The sequence below is a fragment of the Cavia porcellus genome, unplaced genomic scaffold, assembly GCF_034190915.1.
Source record: "Cavia porcellus strain 051 isolate PalLab524CR breed Dunkin Hartley unplaced genomic scaffold, mCavPor4.1 scaffold_30, whole genome shotgun sequence".
NCBI classification, from domain to species: Eukaryota; Metazoa; Chordata; class Mammalia; order Rodentia; family Caviidae; genus Cavia; species Cavia porcellus.
The window spans coordinates 32,028,958-32,055,307 of record NW_026947513.1 but is presented as its reverse complement, the minus strand read 5'-3'; the positions used below and the strand labels follow the sequence as shown (position 1 = coordinate 32,055,307).

At 36.5% G+C, this 26,350-nt stretch overlaps 1 protein-coding gene across 1 annotated transcript; it reads right to left on the bottom strand.

Annotated features, from left to right (window-relative positions):
* Positions 1 to 4,575: 4,575 nt before the first annotated feature.
* Positions 4,576 to 21,058, bottom strand: Exoc1l (exocyst complex component 1 like). Its single transcript, XM_023565797.2, has 3 exons — positions 20,703 to 21,058; positions 9,958 to 10,088; positions 4,576 to 4,969 (listed from the first exon to the last, which is right to left on the bottom strand). Exons 1-3 carry the CDS (start codon positions 20,821 to 20,823, stop codon positions 4,703 to 4,705), a joined length of 519 nt encoding a protein of 172 aa, XP_023421565.1. The 5' UTR covers positions 20,824 to 21,058; the 3' UTR covers positions 4,576 to 4,702.
* Positions 21,059 to 26,350: the final 5,292 nt, after the last annotated feature.

Sequence of the window (26,350 nt, the reverse complement as noted above, 5' to 3'; positions counted from 1 at the left end):
TGTTTCATGGTTAGTTCAAGGTAAAGGACTTGAGGAAGTATTAAGAAGTGATGTGCCTGTCTTGGTACACTGCAGTGGGTGGCACACAGCACCGTGATGTTCCATTACTCAGCATGCCAGTTTCAATCCCCTGGGTAAGGTGATGTCTACCAGCTATCTGTCATTGTAAAATTACTGGGCTTTTTTCCTTTTTAGTCAACAAACATTTAAGGGGGGGACACTCTGAGATGATGAAAATAGTCTGTTTCTCGTTATCTTTTCACCCACTAATTTTAGCTTTCATTTGTTGGTCTTTCCTGGAGCAGCAACTTCTCTGGCATCTGATTTTCCATTTTCTTCATTTTGTCTGCAATTATTAGTTTCCCTTTTTTGTTACTTGAAATTCTATTGTAAGAAAATGTTGTCTCTTTATTCAGTCACTCATTTCTATCAGTAGGGACTGGAACTTATTTTACTCTTTTGGTTGTATTCTAATACTATCATTATTTGTTGTGTTGCCCAGATTATTCCAGTGCTAGCCATTGGGAACTATTTCAGTTGTCTTTCTGATCAGTCATATTTTCTACTTATTTTTATTTTTTATTTTTTAAGCACTTCTTTGTCCTCTGGCCCAGAAGTTCTGGGTTCATCTAGTATTTCTCCTGCTCCAGGCCTTCCCAAAGGAATCTAGGTCCTTTTCTAGCAGAGAGATTTCAAAATGATCTTCAGCTTTTCTCTTCTTTCATAATAATAGATGTGTTTTTAAATGTATTATTATGAAAATTTTCCAGTATGCATTTTCAACAAGGACAGACTGGAACTGTACTATTTGTAGCAACTAGTTCAGAGAGTCAAACAAGTTTCACTGATGTAATGGACACCAAATCCAAATGGCCAAGATTAATAATTGACAGCTATCTTGATTTTTGGCACCTCCTTATAACTTACAGCCAAGCTAAACAAGTCATATATATATACTCAACCAATCACAAAAGGTACCTTAACTTCTCCATGCAAATAACCACCAACCAAGGTCTACCAGAACCCTTTCCATTTTCTGCTTTTCATAGGTGTATGCACTTTATTGTTTTATGACCATACTTATTCAGTTAACCTTCAACTGATGGACATTTGAGCTTTTTATTTTGTTTCGTTTTGTTGTCTTTTTGAGACAGACTTCTTAATATAGAGTTCAGGCTGTCCTCCAATTTGTGACAATCCTCCTGCCTCAGTCTCTGAGTGCTGGGATTATAGGTATAAACCACCACACCTATAATCCTTATATTTTAAAAATATTTGCTTTTGTAAACAAATACATGCGCTGTGCATGTGCCACGGTATAAAGTCTTAGAAATAAAATTGAATTGCTGGGCCAAAGAGTAAGTGTATATATAATTTTGAAAATATTGTCAGATTTTTCTCCTACCTTTTCCACGCTCAACAGCAATGAATAAGAAGATTTACTTTCCATATCCAATGGAACGTTGTCAAATTTTTGGATTTTTGTTAATCCAGTAGGTAAAAAATTAGATTACCCTATGGTTTTATTCTGAATTTCTCTCATCATGGGCAAGGGTGAGCATCTTTTATATGTTTAAGTGATATTTGCAATTTTTTCTATTAACTCTCTGTTCATATGTTTTGCTGATTAGGCTGCTTGTCTTTTTAAGAATACTTCAGATTTAGGAGCATATTATATATGAGAGATATTAGCATATCTTTATGTGTGTTACAGGATTCTAGTTTTCAGCTTTTTGTTTTGTTTCAGCTTTTTGTCTTAATATATTGTTTATGTGTGTTTCTTAATATTTTAGATAATTGAATAGTATTTCACCTTTTGTTTATGAATTTTGAGGAACTGGAAAGTTTCCCCAATCTCAGTTTATTAAAAATTCATGCATATTTTCTACTAAACTTAAGTCATCCTCTTTATGTTTTTAAAAGTTTTATTAAAATAGATTTCACATATAAAATTTACCCATTAAAGTTTCATGGTACTTGATTTATTGCATTACTGTCCTGGTCATGATTATATATATACATATATATAAAACAATAAATTTGCCATTTTTACCACTTTAAATGTACAATTTGATGGCATTAGCTACATTCATTCATCATGTTGTACAACCATCACCATTTCCAAAACTTTTTCATTACTCCCAAATAGAAACTCTATAGTTATTAAGAACTCCCCATTTTTTTCTCCTTCAGGTCTCTGCTAACTTCTATTTTGCCTCTGACATTGCTTATTCCAGAAATGTCATATAAATAGTATCATAATATTTTTCTTTTAATGCCTTTCCATGTTTGAAAACTTCCATGTTTTCAAAGTTTATGTATACTGTAGCATATATCAAAATGTTACTCTTTTTAAGACTAAGTGGCATTCCACTGTATGGCCACACCACATTTTGCTTATTAATTTATTGGTTGATGGATGCGTGTTTTCCCATGTCTAAATATCAGAAATAAAACTATGAACATCCCAGGAGCCTAGTCTACTATGAACACTGGTGTACAAATATCTATTGGTGTCCTTGTTTTTTGTTCTTTTGGTTCTTTTGAACTCCTTTGGATACTTAGAAGTGAATTGATGGGCTGTTTGATAACTGTTTAGCTTTTTGAGGAACTGCCATATAGGGTTCATCTTGTCCAGACTGCTGCAGTCTTGACATGACCACTAGTGAGAGACCCTGATGATAGTTCCCTGGATAGTTTACTAGCACACTGTAAATAGAACAATTAGAGTGGCATGTGGAGCTTTATGGCTGGACTCTGACTGGACCACGGTACTTTTAGCACCAGACACGTGCCAGAAGTCTTTGATTTTAACTTGAGATAAACCAGGTATATTTTGGGCTTGGATAAAGTACCGTTTTCCTTGACCATTAAATTACACCCTCCTTTTAATTCAAATCACAGAGACCTAACTTTCACTGACATGCAGGGATATACTCAGTGAGTCCCTAATACATTGTATTCTGTGCAATTCTGCATCTGTCTGCTTTTTTTCCTTGGTCTTACCATGACTTGGGGCCGGTTTCCAACTGGAACTGGTTGGTGTGGAACACTGCCAATCTGTTTTACTCAGTAACTGCGTCATTTTATATTCCTGCCAACAGTTTAAGAGACATCCCATTTTTCCATGGCCTTACTAGTACTTGTTATTTTCCATTTCTAGTTTTTATAAAAGTAGTCATCCTACTAGATGTGGAGTGGTGTATCATGTCACATTTATGGTTTTGCTTTGCATTTCTGTAATGACTTAGGATGATGAGCACATTTTCTGGTGCTTATTGGCCATTTAAATATCTTCTTTGTAAAAATTTCTAGTCAGGCCCTTAGTTATTTTTAAATTGGGTTGTCTTTTTGTCAGTGAGTTATAAGAATTCTCTAAGTATTCAGTATATTAAATCCTTTTCAAATGGATGAACTGCAAATATGTTCTCTCATTCTGTATTTTTTTCACTTTCTTGAAAATGTCATTTGATATAAAAAGATTTTTACTTTTAATGAAGTCCAATTTATCTATTTTTCTTTGATTTTTCATGCTTTTGATTTGATAAAAATTCATTATCAAACTCAAAGTCCTTAAAATTAACCTTTGCATTTATTCTAAAAATTTTATGTTCTTATTTCATATAGTTAGGTTGTTGATCCAGTTTGAGTTAACTTTTGCATATGGTGTGAGGTAGGAATCCAACTTCATTTTTTGTGGCTATCCTGTATCTCAGTACTAGCTATTAAAGAGATTAGGAGCTGCAGATACAGCTAAGTGGTACTGTGCCTGCGTGGCAATCACAAGGTCCTGAATTTGATTCCTGGTACCAATTAAAATATAAGATTATTCTTTCCTATTTGAGTAGAATTGGCATCCTTGTCAAAAATCAGTTAATCATCATTGTATGGGTTTATTTTTATTTATATATTTTTACATACATAAAGTAATTATGTTCGTAGTATATAATGATTATATGCATTGTGAAAGTGGATACTTGCACATATCTTAATTCTTTTTCTTGTCCTTCCCCTTTCTTCCCTTTCCCTCCTTCCAGCTCAAGATCCCCTCTCATTTACCAAAGATCTATATCCCACGTCCAATTGTCTATCTTTTCTTCTATTTTTTCATTATTCATACTTTAGATCTCTATGTCTGTTCACATGCCAGCACCACACTGTTTTCATTACAATAGCTTTTTAGTGAATTTTGAAATAAAAAGTATGAGTCCTCTAACTATGTACTACTTTCCCAAGACTCTTTTACTGTTTGGAGTTCCTTAAAATTCCACATTAATTTTGAGGCTTTTCCATTTCTGCAATAAAGGCATAGCAATTTTGAGAGTTAATGAATTGAATGTGCAGACTGACTTGGGTCGTACCGACAACTTGAAACTACTAAGTCATCGTATCTATGAATACAGGATAACTTTACATATATTTAGGTTTTATACTTCTTGATACTATTTAATACAACGCCAATTTTTTTTCAATGCCAATTTGGTGAGAACCATGCAACTTCTAAAGTTACCATGGAAGACATTGACCAAAAAGCTCTAAATGCTGAATGATAGCATTAAAACACATTTCATGAAATTCACAAAGTATCACTTTATTTTCATATAAATACTTGCCACAGATGAAGGGAAAACATTTTGAACATTCATATTTACTTGGAGAACTATTTCTTTAGGGCATAGATGAAGTAATATGAGATATATCTTCAAAGTGGCAGGGGACATAGGGATAAGCATACAAGATTGAAAGCGTAAAAGCATATTCTCATGAGGACCAAGCAATCCTTGTTGTTGGAGGACCAAATAGAATCGTCATTAATGTAAGTAGAATCAAAGTTCACAATCTGTAAGTCTTTCTTAAGATATGCATGATTCAGTTTATTTACAGTTCGAGCAAATGCATATTTAGAAGCACAACTGTATGCTTCTAAACTATACACTTTCTTGAAGTGCAGATCAAAAAATGGATTGTCCTAGAAGAGAAAGAGAGACATAATTTAATTTGTAGCCATGAAAGTAGTTTTCTGGAGTCTTTCATACTCTCTTGAATATATGTTTTGATTGTAAAGTATGAGTTAAAATGTATTTCTGAAACTGACAAATGACTTTTTTGAAGCTTCAAATATGATTGTTTTTAAATAAAGAAATAATAAGAAAAATTAAGCCAAGCGTGGTGAAATAAGCTTGCTATCCCAGCACTCTGAAAGGCTGAAAGCAGGATGATTGCAAATTTGAGCCCAGCCTGGGAAATTTAGTAACTTAGATGTTTTTTTAAAATAAAATACAAAAGGGCTAGGCACATATCTCAGTGTGAAGGCCCTGTGTTCAATCCCCAGGACCACACACACACATACACACAAAGAAAAATTACTCTTAAATATTTATGTCTTCTTAATTATAATTAAGAGTGTGGAGTAATCAGTTCTTCTCAGTGAATTTCAGAGTGTGAGTCAGAATGGAAGAAGACAATAAATTTACTGATAGATTTCTGGAAGGGAGAAATGCTTTTTCTCTACCTTTACTAGGACTTGGGTACTTTATGCTATTTTTAAAGATAAGTAGAGGAAATTCAAGATGGCTAATTAACCTTTAGCATATTACAGATCACTAACTTGATGACTTTTAAATTAACAGCAAAGAATTATCTGTGACATTAATAGTGTAAGGACCATTAGGCTATTTGACAGAAACTGACAAATTACTAGATTGCTTCCAAATAAATTGGACTGGTATATTTCTAGTGGAGGTGCTTTCAAGAAAAGCAGATATCTAATCCATGTCCTATAGCTTAAATCAATAACCATTACTACTGTTATTAACCATAATGATAATGAGCTTTGCATTTATACAATGTACAAAATGAATTTTTGTTATAAAATGGTTTTATACTCATTATCTGCCTAACTCTTAACTCTTCTGGAGGGCAAAGATTCTGCATTATTTATCTTTGTGTTCCTTGTGTTAACCCATGGCAACTACCAAGTTCCCAATAAAGTGTTGGACAGAGCTGAAGTAATCATATTATTATTATTATTATTTGTCTTTTTTGAGACAGGGGCTCACTATGCAGTTCAGGTCAAGCTGGCCTTGAGCTCACTTTGTAGCTCGGGTTGGTCTTGAACTTGTAACAATCTTCCTGCCTTAGCTTCCTGAGTGCTAGGATTGCAGGCCTGAGCCACCACACCCAGCTGATCTGACGTAATCTTACATAAAAGGAGACACAGAAGTAAACATTGCTCTAAATGACAGAGAGAGATGTGGAGGGACCAAACCTCCACACAAACAATCTGTGTATTTTCAAACAGGAGCATTTTTGCAAAAGCCTGGAAAAAGAACATGGGTCTTAAAGTTAGACAACCTTTTGATTCTCTAATATAACCAGCTATGAACTACTGTACTTGTCTGATTTGGCCATCAATTTTCTGTTGTTTTGTTTTGTTTTGAAACAGGGTCTCACTTTGTAGTGCAGGCTGGACGTTAGCTTGCAGTGATCCTCTTGCTTCAGCATTCTGAGTGCTTTGATTACAGGCATGCACCACTACAATCGGCAGACTGTCACTTTTCTTCCAATTTCAAATAGAGTTGCTATGAAATTTACGTAAGATTGATCATATGAACTGCCTAGTATGGAGCTTAATAAATTATACTTCCGTACCTCAGATTGATATTGGGGTTAATACTGTCTTGTTTTAAAGCACTAATTAAAAACAAAGTTTTAAAAAAGAATGTACAAGGTTGATGTGATTTGAAAGGCAGTGCCTGCCTTGCCACACCTCATAGTTTTAAAAACAGATGTCATAATTGCAGGTTTACAGATAATTCAGCAGGGAATCTCAATAAAAGAAAATCGTATCCATTCTATTACCAGATAGTAACACATTCCTATGTAGTTTTCTCTCACAAACTTTTGCTCTTCATCATGTAGAAAATTTCCTTCATGTCTTTGAAATCCTTAGAAAGGGTTAATCTTTTCCTTTCATGTACCAATTAAAGGCTGAGGGGACAGATCTGGTGGTGCACGCCTGTAATCCCAGCACTCCAGAGGCTGAGGCAGAGGCTGAGTGTGCAAGTTTGAGAACTACCTGGGCTACAAAGTCAGTTCACAGCCAACCTGAACTACAGAGTGGAACTCCGTCTCAAAAAGACCGGAAAAAAAAAAAAAAAAAAGAAAGAAAGAAAGAAATTAAGAACCTGAAGGCTGAGAACGCATGCACACAAAATGCAAGTCCCTTCCTTTCTCTGTCTCTCTCTCACTCTCTTCCTCTTTTCTTCCTTTGATAGAATGATAGAGCTAAAAGGGGAACCTCACAGACTGTGTAGTAATCCCTTGTTTAGAGTTGGGGTAGTAGTTTTCAGAGAAGGGAAATTCAGACTGCACTTATAGTTATTGGCAGATCCAGGACAAGAATCAAAATGCCAGTCAGCTCAGTCCATATTGTGCAACACAATTCTATCAGGCTCCAAATCTCACATCATTTTTATTTCTGCTTCAAAAATGGACTTCAATTTCAGCTCCATTTCATTTTAGTTGACAATTTTCTGGCTTGGAATTGCTTTATTTACAACTGTATCATTGCCATTGAGAAAAAAAAGTATATAATAAATGTTGATTCCTGAGGATTCAATTTCAAGAGAGAAGTAGAAATTTTTAGGGTGATGAGGTATTTTTACTTCATCTATAGAAAATAAATCTTTAAAAGAACTACTTTTTTTGGTTGGATAGATAGTTTTTCATCCAGCAATTTTATATTGAAGGTCCTCAAGTGGTAAGAAAAATAAAATCACTCAGCTTCTCTTTTGTATTTAGTCCACTTTGAAAGCTCAGGATCTTCAAACAGAGGAGTAAGTAATGTTGAAAGAATTAGAGGTCAAGGAAAGTAAGAAAGATGATAGAACTCAGCTGATGGCTTCAAATGAGTCAGGGTGGGCAGGCCTGATGGACACGTTCCAGGCGTCAGCCAAAATTACAGAAAATAATTGTGACATCAGTAAAGACGAGAAATTCGGGAAAAGAGAAGAAGGAAAAGACAAGGAAAAGAAAAGAAGAGGAGGAGGAGTATAAGGAGGAGGAAGAAAAAATTGAGCAAAGACAGTTAATTCCTGAACTATACATTGGTAAACTTGATGTGGATTACTGATATAATTCAATGCAGTACAGAAATTGGGCAAAGTATAAATCAGAAAAATATAAAGAAGAAATTTGTAATTTGTAACTATCACATAACTATTATTAAAGTACTGGTTTGTTTCATTTATGCATGTATTTATACACATGCATACACCTAAAACATTTTTGTATTAAAATTTAAGATGTAGATTTCAATAATATGATAAAGTAAGTATGTAGATTTGACATACTGTTTAGTAAAGTTTTGTATTTAGCTGAGGTTTTGAAACCTTATAAAATGCTGAGTAATTGTGTTCTGAGGTATTCTTTTGAAAACACTTTTTTTTGTACCTGGAATCAACCTCAAGATTGTGCGCTTACAAGGCAGGCGCTTATGCTGCTGAGCTAAATCCCCAGCCCTTGAAAACACATTTTTGTCATGGTTGTGTCCTGTTCCATCCTAGGGCTATGCAATATATTTAGCCAATTCCTAAGTAAAGTTTAAGGCTTATTTTCAGAAAAAATTATATGAGTACAAAATAATGAAATTTTATAAGTACAAAATAATGAAAATTATGTGAGTACAAAATAATGAAATTCAGTATTCTTTCAACAGAGTCCAGCCAATACAGTAAAGTTTTAAAAGTAGAATTCCTAAGATATGATCAAGTAGTAGCAAAAAACTTATGTGTACTTCAGTACAAGACAAATTTTGGATATTCATAATATATGATTAATAAATTAAGACCTAATTAAATGCTTATGCCTAATTCTTCACTCCATCCTCAGAGCCTGGTAGACCACAAAATTTATAATGTAGATCATTAACAAATGGCTGGACAAAAACTTGAATAAATATATGATTTTATGGAAGTTAAACAGGTAATCTAAGAAGGCTAATTAATACATTTCTGGGTAAAGTTCACTAATGAGTTTAATAAGAAAAGGATTTTGAGACATTTAGTAAATCTCTGTTAAGTTTTATTTCTGTCATCTGTAAAATGAATGTAGTAGAATCTAATTCACAAATTTTGTGATCATTATCTAAAATCAGATATGGAAGGAGCTTAGTTTGTTTCCTGGCACCTCTTAAGATTTTACTAAGTGTGGGATAGTAGCAGGCAGGATACTAATAGTAGTTGTAATGATAACCATCAATTGCTCAGAGATATGTACTTGGTCTTATTGTTTTATCGATTTTTACTGTTGACATGGATGAAATCTTAAATGTTCTGTTCATTAAATCTATATGACGTATCAAACTATAGATCTATCAAAAATCAAGATATTAGAAGAGTTGATAGGTCAAACTATTAATATGAGACTTATTAGCATTACAAATAAATGCAATAAAGTTCTAATTCATTCAATAATTGTACTACAAGTATTTATCGAGTACCTATTGTATCAGAGGCAGAAGGCTAAAATAAGAATAAAAAATTCAGGCTGTAGGAATTTCAAGGGATATTCGTCTGGCAGATAAAGTGGGGTTGCTGACGGAAGGTGTCTCTAAAACTTACAGAAGAAACTGGGATAGAAAGTGTCGGTAAGAGGGCCATATGTTTATGAAAACGGCATTCAAAGTTTCAGAATTGCCCGCTAGATTGCTTCTAACCTGTTAAGAGAACCTGAGAAAGATATTTTCAAATTTAATATGCAAAATTCAAAATTAAGGTCATGAAAGCAGAACAACAAAGGCCAGTAAATCATCTCAGAAAATTAATCTGTATCAGTCTTAAGATAATATGTCATCTTAACACTTAGCACATGCCAAGAGTATATAAAATAGGATATTGAACAAAAAGAGCCCCAGCATATAGATCCAATATCTCCTTTATAAAATGTAACACTTACAGTATCTGCTTCTTTTCCATCAATCATCTGCAGATCGTTCAAAGACCACTTTTTTGTTACTTCATATTTTTCATCTAAACCTATTCTGTAGTGTTTCACCATAATTATTTTAACTTCTTCATTTTTGGTCACTGTAGGACAGAAAAGTACTTAGTTTACATAAGCTCTTCAAAGATGATAAATTATTCAAGTCATATTTTTAGTACTTATGCATATCCTTTTTATTTAATGCTTTCAAACCTGTATTATAGTTGCTTTCCAAATTTGAGCCTTCAGAAATATAAACTTTTATGGACGTGCCTCCAGATCAGCTTGCTGTATTAACTTGATTTTGCTACAGCCACAGTAATATCTGTCAGAACATCAAGCTATGTGCTCTGAGCACTGAATGGAGCTCAATTTGGGGTAAAGAAATAAAGGCTTAGCATTAGCACATAGTCAGTACCAAAGTGTTTACCAGAGCAATTTGTAAGTTTAATTTGTGAGGTAAGAAAAGTAAATAGTTTTGTTTGCAGGGCAACACAGAATTGGAAAGTGACCATATAGCACTGCAGAATTCAGATGCTTTTTCTAAATTTGCAGTGGTCCTCTATTAGAATGCAGACATGCCTGTATTCCAACTACCATTGACCTGTTAGGGATTTTTAATTCTTTCAAGCATGTCTCTGAAATTCTAGTGTTCAAAATGTGCCACCAGCACTGAAGGTTTTAGTAATGTCTTTGAAAGATGTGGAAAATCTTTGTTTATTTTATATAAACAAAATAAAGGAAAATATTTCCTGGTCTTAAAATCACTTGTCTTTGGTCTCTGATAAACACATCTGAAGAACCAACATTTGAGCCCAGAGCTTCTGCACTGAAAATTACAACTGAGTTAATAAAGGAGTAGTTACTATTAATAATAAACTAATAGTTACTATTTGCTTATTAGATTATTAGTACCACAAGGGAGGTAAGTAACAGACATGGCCCCTGCTCTCTAGAAATTCAATGTTTCATTAAGGACAAGGCTAACACACATGAGTCACATCTAATGCTTATTACTAAGCGGTGGCAGGTGGGAATCAAATGCCTACCTATTTTTTTCCAAATTAATAATGTTACGTAAAGAATTGCAGATTGATCTTTTTTTTAAATTATGGAGAAAAAGAAACAAAAAACAGAAATAGGGTACAAGTTATACAGAATTTCAGAAAAAATAAACAACAGGAAATCAGTAGTTAATAGATTACATATTGTTATCTTAGAAATAGTTGTTCAAGTTACAAAATTAAAGCATATAAAGTGGACATTCAAACAGTGAGACTGGAAACAGTTTTGTTCAATGATCCAACAAAACTCAGTAATATGGTTATCTGTCTTATACACTTAAATATACATGCAGTTACATCCTTTAGAGCATTTTCTTTTCCTCTCTTTTGTACAATGACAATTACACATTTTGGGTTTTATTACTCCCACAGTTCTTATTACTTTTTTTTGAAGAGAGTAAAACCAAATGTGACATAACAGAACAGAGTCAGTCAAATCAGAAGGATGGACGTAATAGATAATGTAAAAACAAAATACAAGGTGATCAACAATGGTTACCATACTGCCTCTTGCTATCTTCAAAAGAATTGCCTATATCATCAGTTGTAATAAAATTGAACAAAACAGTAAAGAATAAAACCAGAACATTGGAGACATTACAGGGCTTTAAAAGAAGATAATAGTCAACCGGAATGGGCATCATAATGAATCTTATTGTCTTTACAGCAGGTTGATCTTTTAAGAGCAAGACAAGTTTGATTTTGGGGAGGACTTTCTCTTTACTCTGGCAAGTACCACTTCAGTGTACTGCTGTGGTTTGAATGTTTTCTCTGAAGTTTTTATGTGGGAAACTTAACCTTTTGTGTAATAGTTTTAGGAGGTGGCACCTTTGACAGGTGATTAGGTCATGAGAGTCGCCTTCAAGAATGGATTGACTGTTGTCACTGGAGTAGGGTAGTAACTGTGGGAGCCAGGTCCTGCTGAACGGAGTTTTGCCTTCCTTACCCCTTTCTCATTCTTTCACACACTCATCCTTCTGCCTTCCACTATAGGGTGACACTGCAAAAATGTGACCTGCCCCCAGAACTTTAAGAAATAATCTCTGCTCTTAAATTACCAGCCTCAGGCATTCTGTTACAGCAGCACAAAAAGACCCATGCCCTTCTACTTGTGTAGATCTAAAGCACTATACAAGAAAATTATAGTGATATAGTGTATAGTGTAACGGATATAGTGTAACGGAGGCATGGACCTGGGTAATAGTACCAGAAGTGGCATATCCAAGGAAGGTTGCAGATGAGGGTTGGCAGCACTGGCTGAAAAGCTAACATTGGATAAAAAACCCAAATATGAGAATATGGAAGGTGAGCTGGTGGGGTGAATGCTATTGACATAGGTGAGGTATAAACAAATGGTCTCAGAAGAGAATGAGACAGGAGGTTTTGTAGATTAGGAATGAGTATATAGATTTTAAGAGTTTTGTGTGTAGTGAGGTTTCCAAGACCAAGTTTAGAGGGAAAAGAGCAGAGGAAAGAGGTAAGACAAAGTGAAGAAACAAAGGATGCCAGCAAGAAGGTTGGAGAAGGGCGTTAGGAAGGAGACCCGCTCAATGGGATGGCGCTCTGAAATCGAGGGAATGAAATATTCCAAAGGTTTGGAGACCTTCCTGTGAAGTCATTTCTGTTACGTAAGGCAGAGCTCAGCTGTGACGTGGACACGGATCTCAGGAACATCTGTGATTTCTGCTGTGAAGGCAATTTCTCTACGATGCTGAGGGCAGAGACTGGTGTGCAGGACTCCCTCACTCACTAGTACTGACTGAGTGCATGTTGCATGTGGGCCCTGGGTTAGGAAAGATTTATAAACAGAGATTTAAGAAAGGAGGATAAAGACTATGGCTTTGGTCATACATTCCATGAGTTTGGAAGAGGAGAGATGACACATTCTGGGGACAGAAGAGTGATGGAGGGGCACGTTTGGAGGTCTCGGGCAGAAGATGACCTGGGGTCAACGAATTTCAGCTCAGACGTGCAGAAGTTGGTGGGAGCTACTTGCCCACTTCTTAGCCCGAAATATGGTTAATCTGCACAAGTCTACATTTTTGCTTTGGGAAGCGGAAAGAATTAGAAGAGAAGCCATTAGGCTGATTTTGTCACACTTAAGGCAAGAGCTTGGAGGCAGTTCCTCCTACTAGGAGGCATTGGTTTTTGTGTAGACAAAACCTCCGCCTCAAAACCTAAGGATAAACTGAGTGTGACAGTGCATGGCTGGAATCCTATCACTCTGGGAGGCTGAGGCAGGAGGATTGTAAGTCTGAGTCTGGCTTTGGCAACTTAGTGAGACCTTGTCTCAAAATTTAAAAATGGGCTGGGGATGGAACCCAGTAGTTTATAAGTAAGTGGAAAGACCCTGGGTTCCATCTCCAGTGTTAAAAGAATCTTCTTTAAAGAAAAACACCCACTAAGCACAATGTACTTATTCTAGCTACAAACCTTATATCTCACTAGTTACTTTGAAAAGAGAAAGAGAATTGTAATGAGGAAATATGGAGACATAAGTGGATATGGTATGAAAATATAATTTTTCAGGGAACCAATTCCACCGCCTCATTTACATTCCGATAATCACCTGAGTAACTAGAAAGCCATTCATTCAACTTGTTAGAGTACTAAATGTTCAAGCACCCATTTGTACCAAGCTCCGTGCTAGGAACTGAAAACCCAAATTCCTGTAGTGTACCATTCCACTTCCCCTAGACTGCAGGGAGAGGCCCCCAAGCAGAACACAGCATTCAGTGCGCTGTGACTAAGGGAGGGACAGGGAGAGGAGGGACGCAGAGGAGGGACGTGCTCATCTACTGGACTTTGGGAGGAATTCTGAGGAAGATCATCTGAGCAGTGCAGGGAAGTAGGGGTTAGGAGAAAGAAGAAAGGCCTGATGGACACCCTAGAGGGTCATGGGGACAAAGATACGGCGTGCTCCACACTTCGGAGTCATTATAAGTATTTGTTACAAAATCTGTGACTGTGGACAGGTGGTAGGGAGTGCGGAAGGCAGGAGTTAGTCCCTGAAGGGTCTGGAATGCTCTATGTGTGAGCGTGTGTGTGCGTGCGTGTGTGCATGTGTGTAGAATTTTAATTGAATGGACAGGCTTACATTCTTACATTTAAATTTTTGAAAAATTCTCTTGGGCAGTTCCACAAAGGATGTATTGGAGATAGGACTGTCCAACTAACACCAAACTAAGAAAAACCATGCTTTAAAAGTTAGTCTTTAATCAAACGACACAGCACCCAAAGAGTACAGCTCCTTCATTTGACACAGGAGCCTCCTTTGAAGTGAAGGAGGCTTCAGACGTTCACGTTAGCCAAGAGCCAAAAGGCCTGCTCAGCCTGGAGCTGACCCAATCTCTGATTTCCATATTTGTGCTCTGCAGCCAGCTGAAATTAAATGGCATCTCCACATTAAGGCTGTGGCAAAGTGGAAACTTACTGTTGTTTTAAGAAAGAAAGGTGTTATAGTGAATATGAAGGAGTTGGTTTCATTACCACCAGAACTTCAGTTAAGTTCTCAACAATGGTATCTATAGAAACAGAAAACTTCAGAATTTTAACTTCATCCAGTTTAAATATTTTAGTTGAAAATTGTGGAATTCCAACCTTAACTTTATAGCATAATTTTTTAAATTTAAAAATAATCTTTGTCATTAATAAATGCCTCTTTTACATTGGCAAAATAGTATCATTCATTAGGCTAAAAGGAAAGAAAACTGATCAGTTGATTAAATATAATTTGGAAGAAAAGGAAAAACAGTAGTTTATAAGTAAGTTCCATATAAATATTGTAAATAAATAAATTATTTTTAATTTTGTAACCTTAATATTAAATATTTATTTTTATCATTTAAGCCAAAAAACAGGAAAACTTACAATAAGATATTGAAGAAAGAAGCCTCATGGAAATGTTACAGTATGTTGATAATGCTTTGGGGTTTTTGAGAAGACTATCATTCATTTCATCAAAATAGTAATTTTCAAATAATATTTTTCTAGGAATATTTTTACAAAATCAATCTTTGGACTATATTAAAATACGAAAGTGACTAGCTGTAAGCAAGTTAGACAAGGTGTTACTGATGTATTTACAGAACTGGGAGAGGCAGTGGAAGGGAAGGAGACAGGGCTCCAAAACGACAAACCACGCAGCAGGGCTCAGGGAAGGTAGGTTTTCAGGGGTCCAATCTGACCCATTAGCAGGCACCTACTGAAATCAGTATAGCAGAGTGGTTAGGTGGGAGTGGACCTAAATTTAAAGCCTTTATTTGTCACTTACTGGTTGGTGACCTGGGTGAATTAGTCACTGTATGTCTCAGTATTATCATCCATAATTTGGAAGACTGAAGAAAGAGGGTTTAAACTGTCTGGGTATCTTAGTGAGACGCTGTCTTAAAACCAAATAAATAAGATAAGGATATTGCAAAGTGGCAGAATGTATCAGTATACGTATGCAAAAATACATACAGACAGCAGATACCATAATACAGGCAAACTCTCTATTAGAGTGTGATATCTTTGGCACATGAGTAAGAAATGCAGCTATTCTTACTGGTGAGACGTGGTGTGCCACACTGGAAAGAACTTGGGTTTTATAATCAGATTTACTATCTGTGACCTTTGGCTATTTACTTATGTTCATGTGAGAATAGTTTCTTCATCTACAAAACAGGAATTTCTCCACACTCCTAAGTGTCATGAAGATAAAAAGGAACAATGCATTTAAATGGCACTGAATAAACTTATGTCTGACAGTTAGTCGGTGTGCTTTGAGCTACCTCTTTTCTTTTAGCTTGTTATCAATAATATTATTACGATAATGAGAAATTTAAAGTACTTTGTCCTTTTCAAAGCTCTGCTACAAAGTGCTCACTCACTATATAAATGACGTGACGTAGGACCATGTTGATTTCACATTTGTATTTCCAAAATAGTAAATTAGCTGCTGGGAATAGGAGTAACTAATAGATGAAGACATTGTGTATTGTTGAGTTTTGAGATAATATCGCCACCTCTAAAATCTGAGCTACCAGATTTTAGAACTAAAAAATAAGTCAAAATAAAATTCATGGTAACAAAAAGACCCAAGTAGAAGTATCACTATTGCAGTATTGTGCTCCCTACCTATAATTACCCTGATTTGGAGAGTCAGAATATTTTCTTTATATTTCTATATACAGACATGTGGTGATATTCCACAAAAGACTCTGGCTGTGTGCATGTGTGTGTGTGCATAAGTGTGTGTGTTCATATGTGTGTGTACACGAGAGAGCGAAGCAGAAAAAGAAAGAGACAGACACAGGGATTCAGAGACAAACAGAGACTTCATGGATGTACCTCAGTGGTACAGCAGTTGCCTGTAATACCTGAACCCATGAGTTCTAGCCTTGGAGGGGGGAGTAGTGCAAGAATTTTAAAGCCTAAAATCTACTTTAATATTCAAGCTTATTCCCCATCTCACAGTCCTGATGGTAACTAAGGAATCTTTTTGTTGCATTCTGGTGGTACTGGGATTGATCAGGGCCTCTGTACTGAGCTTTACTCCCAAGCCCTTTTATAACTTATTTTAGACAGACTTGCTAAGTCATTAAATTGTCCAGGTTTGGACAGAACTTGCAACTGTGAGACAGGGCATAAACCTTAAATAGCAAAGTAGATTTTATGCTTTAAAATTCTTGCACTACGTTTTCTGCCCCTCAGTGCTGGAGATAGAACCCAAGGGCTGAGGTGTTCCCCGGACATGTAGTGGCATGCCGGCTTCCAGATTGTTCTCTAAGAACTGCTGCAGTATGGCAGGGTGTCACATACCTGTAATCCCAGCTAGTAAGGAGGCAGAAGCTTGCACAACTCAGTGAGAGTCTGTCTCAAAATATAAAATAAAAAGGCCTGGGGCTATAGGTTGGTGATGGAGCATCCCTAAGACGGGAAGTTTAGTGACATTTTGTCTCAGAATAAAATAAATAAAATAAAATGTCTGGAGGCATAAAATAAAATGGTTGTAGAGTGCTTGCTTGGCAAATGCAAAACCCTGGGTTCAATACAGTGCTGCCAAAAAAATTCTTTAGTTTTATACTTTCTGTTTATAAGATACTGGGAATTCACAAATTTAGCAACAGTAATTCCAAATAAAGGCTTAAAAATTACTGTTAGTCCCCTCCTTTGACTGTTATTTTATTCTTAGTTAGCATTCTTGTAACTGATTTGACAAAGTTCTGTCCTGATATCAAAAATCAATAGGTATAGAAAAACTTTGCACACTTTTAATAAGTCTAGAAAATGTCACTTATTTTCAAACTAATATCTATGAAGGGAAATACTTTTCCAAAGATATGAGCATACTTAAATAATCTATGTATGAGTATGCATAAAATTTAAAACATAATATACTATACTGTATCAATTCTTCATTATTTGCTAAATAAATATATTTTTACACTGTATATTTTACTTTCACTGTAAATGTATATAGTCATTCATATTTCACCATATATTTTTATAGTAAAGATGTGTATTTTAAAAGTTTAACCCTACTTAAAAAATCTTTTTTTTTGGAATATAATTTATCAGGTTTGGTTTTTCCCTACCAAGGATTTAATAGAGTATTACTTTACACAGGTAGAAGGGTTTTTATTCTAATTTCAGAGATTGTGAACACTGAGACCAGAGAGGTTAATTATCTTGATCCTAGTTTCATAACTGGTAGGTGAAAAAGCACAGCCAAATTTTATAACCAGAATCATCTGACTCTGACCCTTCTGAGGTTTGAATACTTGCTATTTCCTGTTCAGTTTTGGCTAACGCTCCCATATGCTGTTTCCAGTCTTTCTGAATTTCTTTAACTCATTTGTACTCACTGTACTTATCCTTTCCTAGAACCTGCATATAACCGAGCTCCTCCCTTCATCCGAAGATGCTGCTTTGAACTATGAGTGATACTGGCTGGGGAAACCAGTCTCAGGGGAAGATGACCACGCATCTTCTGAGGTGGAGGGAACTGAGATTCCAGGAAATCTCCAAAGTCCATCTTAGCCAACATAGAGAAGAAAATTGAGTTTATGACATCTGATTTTGACACTGCTCAGAAAATCCTCACGATTTAACAAGTGACAATAGCCCGGTTGCCAGACTCTTATAAGAAGACAAACTGCGTGATAGGTAGGTAGGTAAGTAGATAGGTAGAGATACATGACCTTTCACAGGCTAAGCATGCGCTACACCACTGAGCTTCACCTCCCACCCAACACATATTTTCTTGAATTGCAAAAATGCATAATGGAATTTGACTGCTCTAGATTTACGAGGCTCAAAGATGTGGCACTGCTGGATTGAGGTGTGAAGAGGAAACGGGGACCTTTGTGATGCTCCTCCCTGAAGGTAGACAGCTCTCAAGGTATAGAGACCTACCTCAAAAATGATGGCATTACTTTGTTCCTATCAATGGAAATGTTCTGAGTAAACATGGCATCAAGTAAATAGCTGTTGGATCAAAACTGTTTTACAACAGTCATAAAAAGGTATTACACTGGGGAACGTGCTCTCGTATTAGTGGATGTGATATAGAGGACAGCTATGAAGTGTTAGTGAATCGATATGACATATGTATTATGATCTTCTACCTGGAGTATCATAATAGTGTCTTCTTTTCTTCTTTCATTCATTTTTGAGAAGGCCTTGATTTTTCCTTATACAAAATGGAATTATTTCTAAATATTTAATTCTTTTTTTTTGGTACCAAGGATCGAACTCATGACCTCATGCTGCCAGGCAGGCACTTATGCCACTGAGCTAACTCCCCAGCCCTAAACATTTCATTTTTAAAAGAAATTAAAAAAATTCCACTAGAATAACATTTGTTAGTTACATAATTTGGAGGGAAACACTAAGGTGTATTTGGTAAACTAGATACATAAATTATTCTGATTATCTGATTTTTTTCTTTAAAAGTATTTGTATCCTAGTGCTATACAATGAGAAGTTCACTTTATAAAAGAGGAACAAAATTATTAAGTTTTGTCAAAATTAGTATCTTCTCTAATTAAATAAAAGTACTTAATAATACATTGATTTGGTTATTAGGACACAATATGGTCTTTTACTGATTTTAATTGAAATTTTTCCACAGTAGAATTTCTTTATTTGTCTTAATTGATTATATTTGTTTGCTATACCAAGGCTCACCACTATATGCAAAGCAAAGTATGTGTTATAAAAATATTACTATTTTTACTTTTATACTTGGGTTCATATTATTGTTTATTAGAAATAGCAAGATTTGCACCTTGAGACAATGTTAAGTGAAATAAATCAGACACACACATTTAAATATCATGTGGTTTTTCACATACGAGAAACCCAGAATAAAAACAAAGAGCAAAATAAAAGTTAGATCATAGAAGTGGGGAGACAGATTGTTCTCAAAGGGGCAGGGGGTCAAGAGATAGAGGGAGGGAAAGAATAAAGGATGAAAAAAAGGAGTTAGGAAACGTTATGTACAGGTACCAGCTCCACACAGGAATGTATCATTATGGATTAAGAAAAGGGAAGAGGATCGGGGTGGAGGGGAAAGAGGAAAGGAGAGGGAACAAAAAAGAATTAAGATCTGTCAGATCCACGTACCAACTTCCCACAAGGGCTGTAAACATTATGTGCTACATAACTAATACACTAGAATAAAGAAAACATGCAAAAAATAATTTTTAAAATGATATGATTTTAGAGAATTCTTAGCACTTTCTTTAAAGATGTCATACTTCCCTTATAGTACTCCCTCTTGACATCTTTGGGAAGTTTAAGTTGATTAGCAAGAAGAGAATTACAATTCACAGTTATAAGTGTATATCTTAATAAGGTAAGTATGCAGTGAACACTTAAAATTTATAAATTCTTTCCTCCTAAGGTTCAGAAAAATATTAAAGAGCAAGGGTCCAGAAGAGAGAGGTCTACATATCAATTTCACTAATGGTACAAACATTTCTATCTAAATTCAGCACAAAAATCACAATTTTAGGCAAACCTTAATTAAGGGAAAAAACCTATTCATGCTGTTTTTCATGAATTTCAAGAACATGACAAAACATTTATTTTACTTAAATAATTTAGAGAACATTGCCTTATCTTTAAAGTTCTGTCTTCTCGAACTAATTTCTACCATTAAAGTATTGCTTTTCTCACAAGAGAAACAAATTTTAAAAGATCATTTCTCCAAAATAAATTAGCACATGTCTAAATAAATCTTAAGAATAAAAGCCCAAGATTTTGTTTCAGTCTTAGGATGAAAAAGGAGAAACCTTGTCCAATGTGGTTAAAAATAAGAGCTGAATAACTCAATTCTCCAATATATTTAAACATAAACTGAGAATTCTCTATTGAATTTTTAAAATGAGCTCTTATGCAATAAAACTGTATGCCATGTGAGTGAATTTAATAAAACGTTAGGGACAGAAGTATATGTCCAATTTCATTTCTGAACAATTAAAGTATTCTAATACAATTAGCAATTAAAATTAAAAAAAGAATTCAAATTCTTAAACAGCATACTTAAGCTCTATTTCAGGAAGATGCATACATGTATAGAAGATAAATGCAAAAGAAAATTCATCTGTACATCCAAACATCTTTGGGTGATTCGGTTTTTGAGATGGTAAAGAAAGAGCAGATTACCTGACACACAGAGGTAATACCTGTCTTGGACCGAGAACTCTATTTCTATAAACTCGTACAGACTCTGCGAGAGTGGCTTGAACAGTTTCTTCTGCAAGTCCTCCTTTACCAATGATGACATTTCCTTCGGCTCCACTTGGCCTGATTTTTGGCTCAAGCTCACGCTTTCCTTCGCTCTTAGAGGTCTTGCTCGGATTTGCAAGGCTCCCCACCCTCAAGCTCTTTAACTTCTCATTGGTAGCGAACACAAGCTTGAGCACCGCGCTCAGCCGGCCCCTCGCTGCAGTGTCTGCCCAGTGGCAGCCCGGCTGCAGCAGTCAAAACAGCAGCGGCGCTGGCCCCGCAGTCAAAGCTCAGCATTCAGCCTCAAGAAGGTTGCTCTGGGGAGCTCTCCCGTGGCTCCCTGATGGGGGAACATCACAGATCTACTTGTGGAATCTCCTTTCCCCTTTCACAGCAGCACTATGCAGAGAAAGACCACTGCTTCAGCTTAATGCCATTATATAGATCAGCTGTCTGCCTCTATTGATTGGGATCCGCTTCCATTAAGAACTTTGCTCTCACTGCCAAGAGAAAAGACACCCGTGCTTGCTCCTAACACTTCCAACAAGTCTCTTTCCCCTCCTGCAATGCATTCAGATCTTTGCATCCATGAGCAGCATCACCCATTTCTGGGTCTAAATTACTTTTAAAATGGAAATTCTAATGGACCCATTTTAATCCTAATTATTTCTCCACTCACAAACACAGATATATTAGGCATCTGCTAGGATAAAGCAGTATGTTTGCTTCTTGGGTGAACCTGCTATCAAGGAGTTTAGAGGTTAGTACTAGCAGAATACTCTGAGTAATTATCACCAACTTACAGAAGTGCTCTGCAGCATGTAAGAGAAGGGATCACAACATAGAAAAGGTCTGTACATGGCTGGAAGAGTCTGAAGCAGTCAGTGAGAGTCTTCTGGAGCTGGAGGAATGAGAGAAATGTAGACGGGTGGGAGAGGAGGTGTGTATAGCCCTTAAGAATTAGGATTGCATGGCCACAGCCCTACAACCTATGCCTAAGGGCCTGCTCTGTATGAATGGGTGCCCTGCAAAACTCAGGGGTAGCCAGTGGCATGGCATCAAGGGCTGGGGTTGCTAAAGGTGATTAGGCCAGTGGGCTTCTCCCTTATGGACAGCATTAAGGCCGCGGTGATAGAGGCTTCCTGAGGCCTCTGGCTGGCTTGTCCTTGTGCCTTCTGCCATAGAGCACAGCACTCCGCCTTCTGGAGAAGGCAGCTCCTGCCACACCACTTCATGGCGCCTTGATCTCGTGCTCCCCAGCTTTGAGAACTGCAAGGAAAGACTTCTGCTCTTTGTAAGTTACCTAGTGTGTGGTACTTTGTTATAACAATACAAATAACTAAGATGGGGTTGGAAAGGACAAGAAATTGCCTTATTTTCCTGCATGGCAGGACATGTGAACTGAAACAGTAATGTCAGAAAACTTGGGGTCGCATCGTGAAGGCCATACATGCCATGCTGATCCTTTGGACTTCACTCTGTAAAGGAAGAGAGCTGATGAAGATTGGGGGACATTCATTCACTCAGTAATTAGTTTAGCACATTTTTATCAAGGATTGGCTGTGTGCCAGGCAGGCTCTAAGAACTAGGGGAATGTCCCTGAAGAAAGTCAAATCCTGCACTCTGAAGCTCAGTGGGGTAGCTGGGAAGCATAGTAATAAAGGACCAGAACATTCAGTGTGTACACAGCTGCAGGTAAGAAGATACGTGACGTAAAGTGTAAGTAGTCTCCTGTGTCAAGAGGTCTACAGGTAGGCACTCCGGCCACGGTCAGTTCAAAGCGCACAACTGTGAGTGCTTTCCACTCTGCCGATCTGTCCTCAGATGTGGGCTGCTTTTTGGGGGGAAAGGGGATAATCCTCAGGCTGCTGTGCTTGGCTCAAAAGAAAGAAACAATGAAGGAAACAAGGAAGGAAGGCAGACAGGACGTGGTTCTCTCTCTCTCTCTCTCTCTCTCTCTCTTCTCTCTCTCTCTCACTTCTTTTTCAGGAAGCAAAACGTTTCTCAGAAACCAGCAGCAGATTTCTGTTCACATCTCAATAGCCATAACTGGGTCACACGGGCATCTCTGAACAGGAAGTGCTTGTCCCTTTTGGTTGCTGTCATGGAAGGTGGGGTTTTTCTAACAAAGAGGAAGGGATGGGAATGACTGTGAGCAGGCTACTGATAATGTTTTCTGTGGTTGCTCCCAAGAAAAATTAATGACCAGGGCATGGCCAGGTTAAACTGTGGGTGAGAACATTTACTTTCAGGAGGCTTAGTTGTGTCATCAGAAGAATACTGTCTGGGCTCTTTTCCTGCTTTCATATTCTCCGATTCTGTCTGTGATTTTGAAAATCTACTAAACTAATTCAGTAAGAGGAGCAGAAGGATAGAAGACAGGGAATACATATAACACATACCTGGGTGAGTAATCTGGAAGCTATGACACTCAATAAGATGTGGAAGGTGGGGTCAAACTACCTTACAGGACGTAGTTTTCCAGAGGAAAATCTTCCTATGACAGCAGCCGAAAGTGACATTATTTCCAGCTTGTATATTCAGGTTATTTTAATTTTTTGGACATTTTATTTTTCATATGGAGAAAAATAGACTAATAGCAGTCATAGAAACTTATCAATGTGTTCATTGAAATAATAACTAATTTATTTGTTTGAATAACTTTTTTTTGTGGTACCGGGGATCGAACTCACAACCTCACACTTGCCAGACAGGCACTCATGCCACTAAACTAAATCCCCAGCCCTGTTTGAATAACGTTATGCTTTGTTCCCTTGTAAGTTTCACGAGAGCAGAAACCATGTGTTCTGGATTCACTATATTTCCAAAACATGTAATCTGCAGGACCTTCATGGACATTCTTGCATTCATTTATTTAACCATGAATTTAGTTATAAATATTTACTAACCAACAAATAAGTGAATCAAAAAATAATGACTTTAAAAATTTCTTTGCAAAGCTGATTTTGCAGTGATGTAGCCTCAGAAACAGAGTGGACAACTGTTTTCCTATCCTGTATCAATATGCATTAGTTTTGTTGCCTTGAAAACATGGTCTTTAGATGAGGAACAAATCAAAGAAAGTGAGGCTATGTATTCCAGTCTGCTCTTAAGTAACACTGAAAGGGAAGGTCAAGAAGTTACATGGTAACACTGTAATTTCCAAATTCAGAATGAAATGTTTACTGTTAACTACCAATGTTCAGAAACTATTATTGTGTTGAATATTTTTATGGCATTAGTTTGACTTACAGTCATAGAGGAAAAGTCAAAGTTGTATGCTAATAAGTGTCTTTTAGTTTCTAAATAATTCTATAAGAACACTCTATCAAATATTATCTAAATTAAAGAATTCAAAGGATTAAGCTTTAAAAGAACTACAAATGACAACTCATTACAAGTGAAAATAAGAAAAAACTTTCATCTTTAATTTCATCAAGGATGCTTAATGGATTAATTAATACTTCTTAATATAGAGGAACAAAACACTAGACCTTTGGAAACTAACGCCAAAAAAGAGCTTATACAGGCTGCTGTGGGCAGAGCCAGATGCCAGCTCCTTCTGGTACATGGGCTAGGAATCAAGAAAAGTCCACCCCGTCGCCCACCATAAGCAACTGGCTGATCCAGAGAAGCACAGACTGTAACGATGACTACTGAGACGAAATACAATTTAATGCTTGTAGTGTTTGTGTTTCACTGACTTTGCAGGTCTAAAACCAGTAGTCTGATCATCTGTTCAGAGGATGGCAATGCGCACTGTAGCATCTATGGGGCATCTCCTTCTGAGGGTGGTGGCCATTGTTGATTCCCCATTGTCTTGTTTTGAAGTCCTCTATCATTTTTATTGCTTTGTTGGGTTAGGTTTTATTTTGTATTGTTTTGTTTGATTTTATTGTATCTGATGGCATGGGCAGCTACTGAAGGATAAGGTATATTATGTAGCCATTGTTGATTTCCTATTACCAATAAGTTACCAAAATAAGTTGAAGTCTTTTATTGCATTCATTGTTTTGTTTTCATCGGTTCTATTCTGTTCTGTTTTGTTTGATTTTTACTATGTCTGAAGGTATCTGCAGCTATTTAGAAGACAGCAGGAGGCATCGTGGTAACCATTTTGATTTCATATTGTTTTGAAGTCCTGTGTCACTTATGTGGATTTGTTTTGATTGGCTTTGTTCTGTCTTGTTTTACTTGGTTTTATTTTCTTTAAAATAAAAATTAAAAAGTTATAAAAAATAAAAACAACACTCATTCATATTAGCAAATATTGAAGAGTTACTAAAACATTTTTGTTCATAGTTGAAGATTATCCTAGTCTATTTCCTGAAATGCTATAGAATTGTCAGTGGAGATAAGGGCAAAACTGTGAGAAAATATCATTTTCTGGAAAGACTTACTTTGCAAATTCCCAAATTCCTCTAATGTGTTTCCTTTTTTTTTTTTTTTTTTTTTTGTCTTTTTCCTTTTTATCAGTACCGGGGATGGAACTCACGACTGCCTACTTTCAAGGCAGGCGCTTATGCCGCTGAGCTAAACCCCCAGTCCCCTCTAATGTGTTTCCTAAAGGGAAGGAATTTTTAATAGCTAGTTTTGCACTAATGACCCACAAGTAGTCCAATATGCCAGGAAAAGCAGTGAAATATGTATATGTGCAGATAGAGCCCGTCCAGGATAGATACAGACAGGAGGAAAGAGCTCCTTGGACAAAAGACCTGTGGATTGGTCTTTATGTCAATTGCGGAATGGAAGCCCAAGTTCTAAAAAACCCAAAACTTGAAGAGTCAGCTGTAATGTCTAAGTCTAAAAATAATATAAATCTATTTTATTCTTATTACTTTTGTCTGCAGAGGCTTAGGGATGATTTTCAGTTTGGAATCATGCTTTAATCACCACCCAACTTAGTCTAAAGCTTTGACATTCTTTTCCAACCACAGAATGATTTGTTTGCTGAGGAGCAGGCACCCTAGTTGTATCTAAATAATGGGGTGATCCTGTGTGAGAATGTAAGATAAATTTCTTTTGCACAATTACAAATTACGGAATGATGGCTGCCCACAGAGTTTGGGGCCAAGGTAGCTGATGCTGCTGTCACGGGGTCGCCTACATGGAGGCTGCCAGCAGAGTTCTCAGAGCCGCTCTGCAGGTGCGTGGCACTGTGCAAACAAGCTGGGCCCGGGCATCTGTGTCTTTTTTCAGACCCAGACCTAGAAACTCTTTTACTAAACACAAGACTGTGATTGTGTCAATGGCTTCACATCATAACGTACTTGAGTGACCTTCCAGACAGCAGAGAAATGCCAGCTTCCGCGTACTGGCTTTTGAAATATCCATCGTTTCATGTACCCTTCTGCCAAAACTTGGGAGGGAGTTAGCATTGTCCTCATTTTATTTATGAGAAGATAAAGTGTTCTGTGGGAGAATGATGGCCCTCATTAAAGTCTGACAAGGAGGATAATCTCTGTCCCACATTTTGTTGCTTAGACCTTTGGTGATAATGTCTTTAGCAATAAAATGAATAAAATGTTACTGTCACTTAATTTTTTAATTAACTGATTCCTGAACCTGACACATCTTCAGTGACT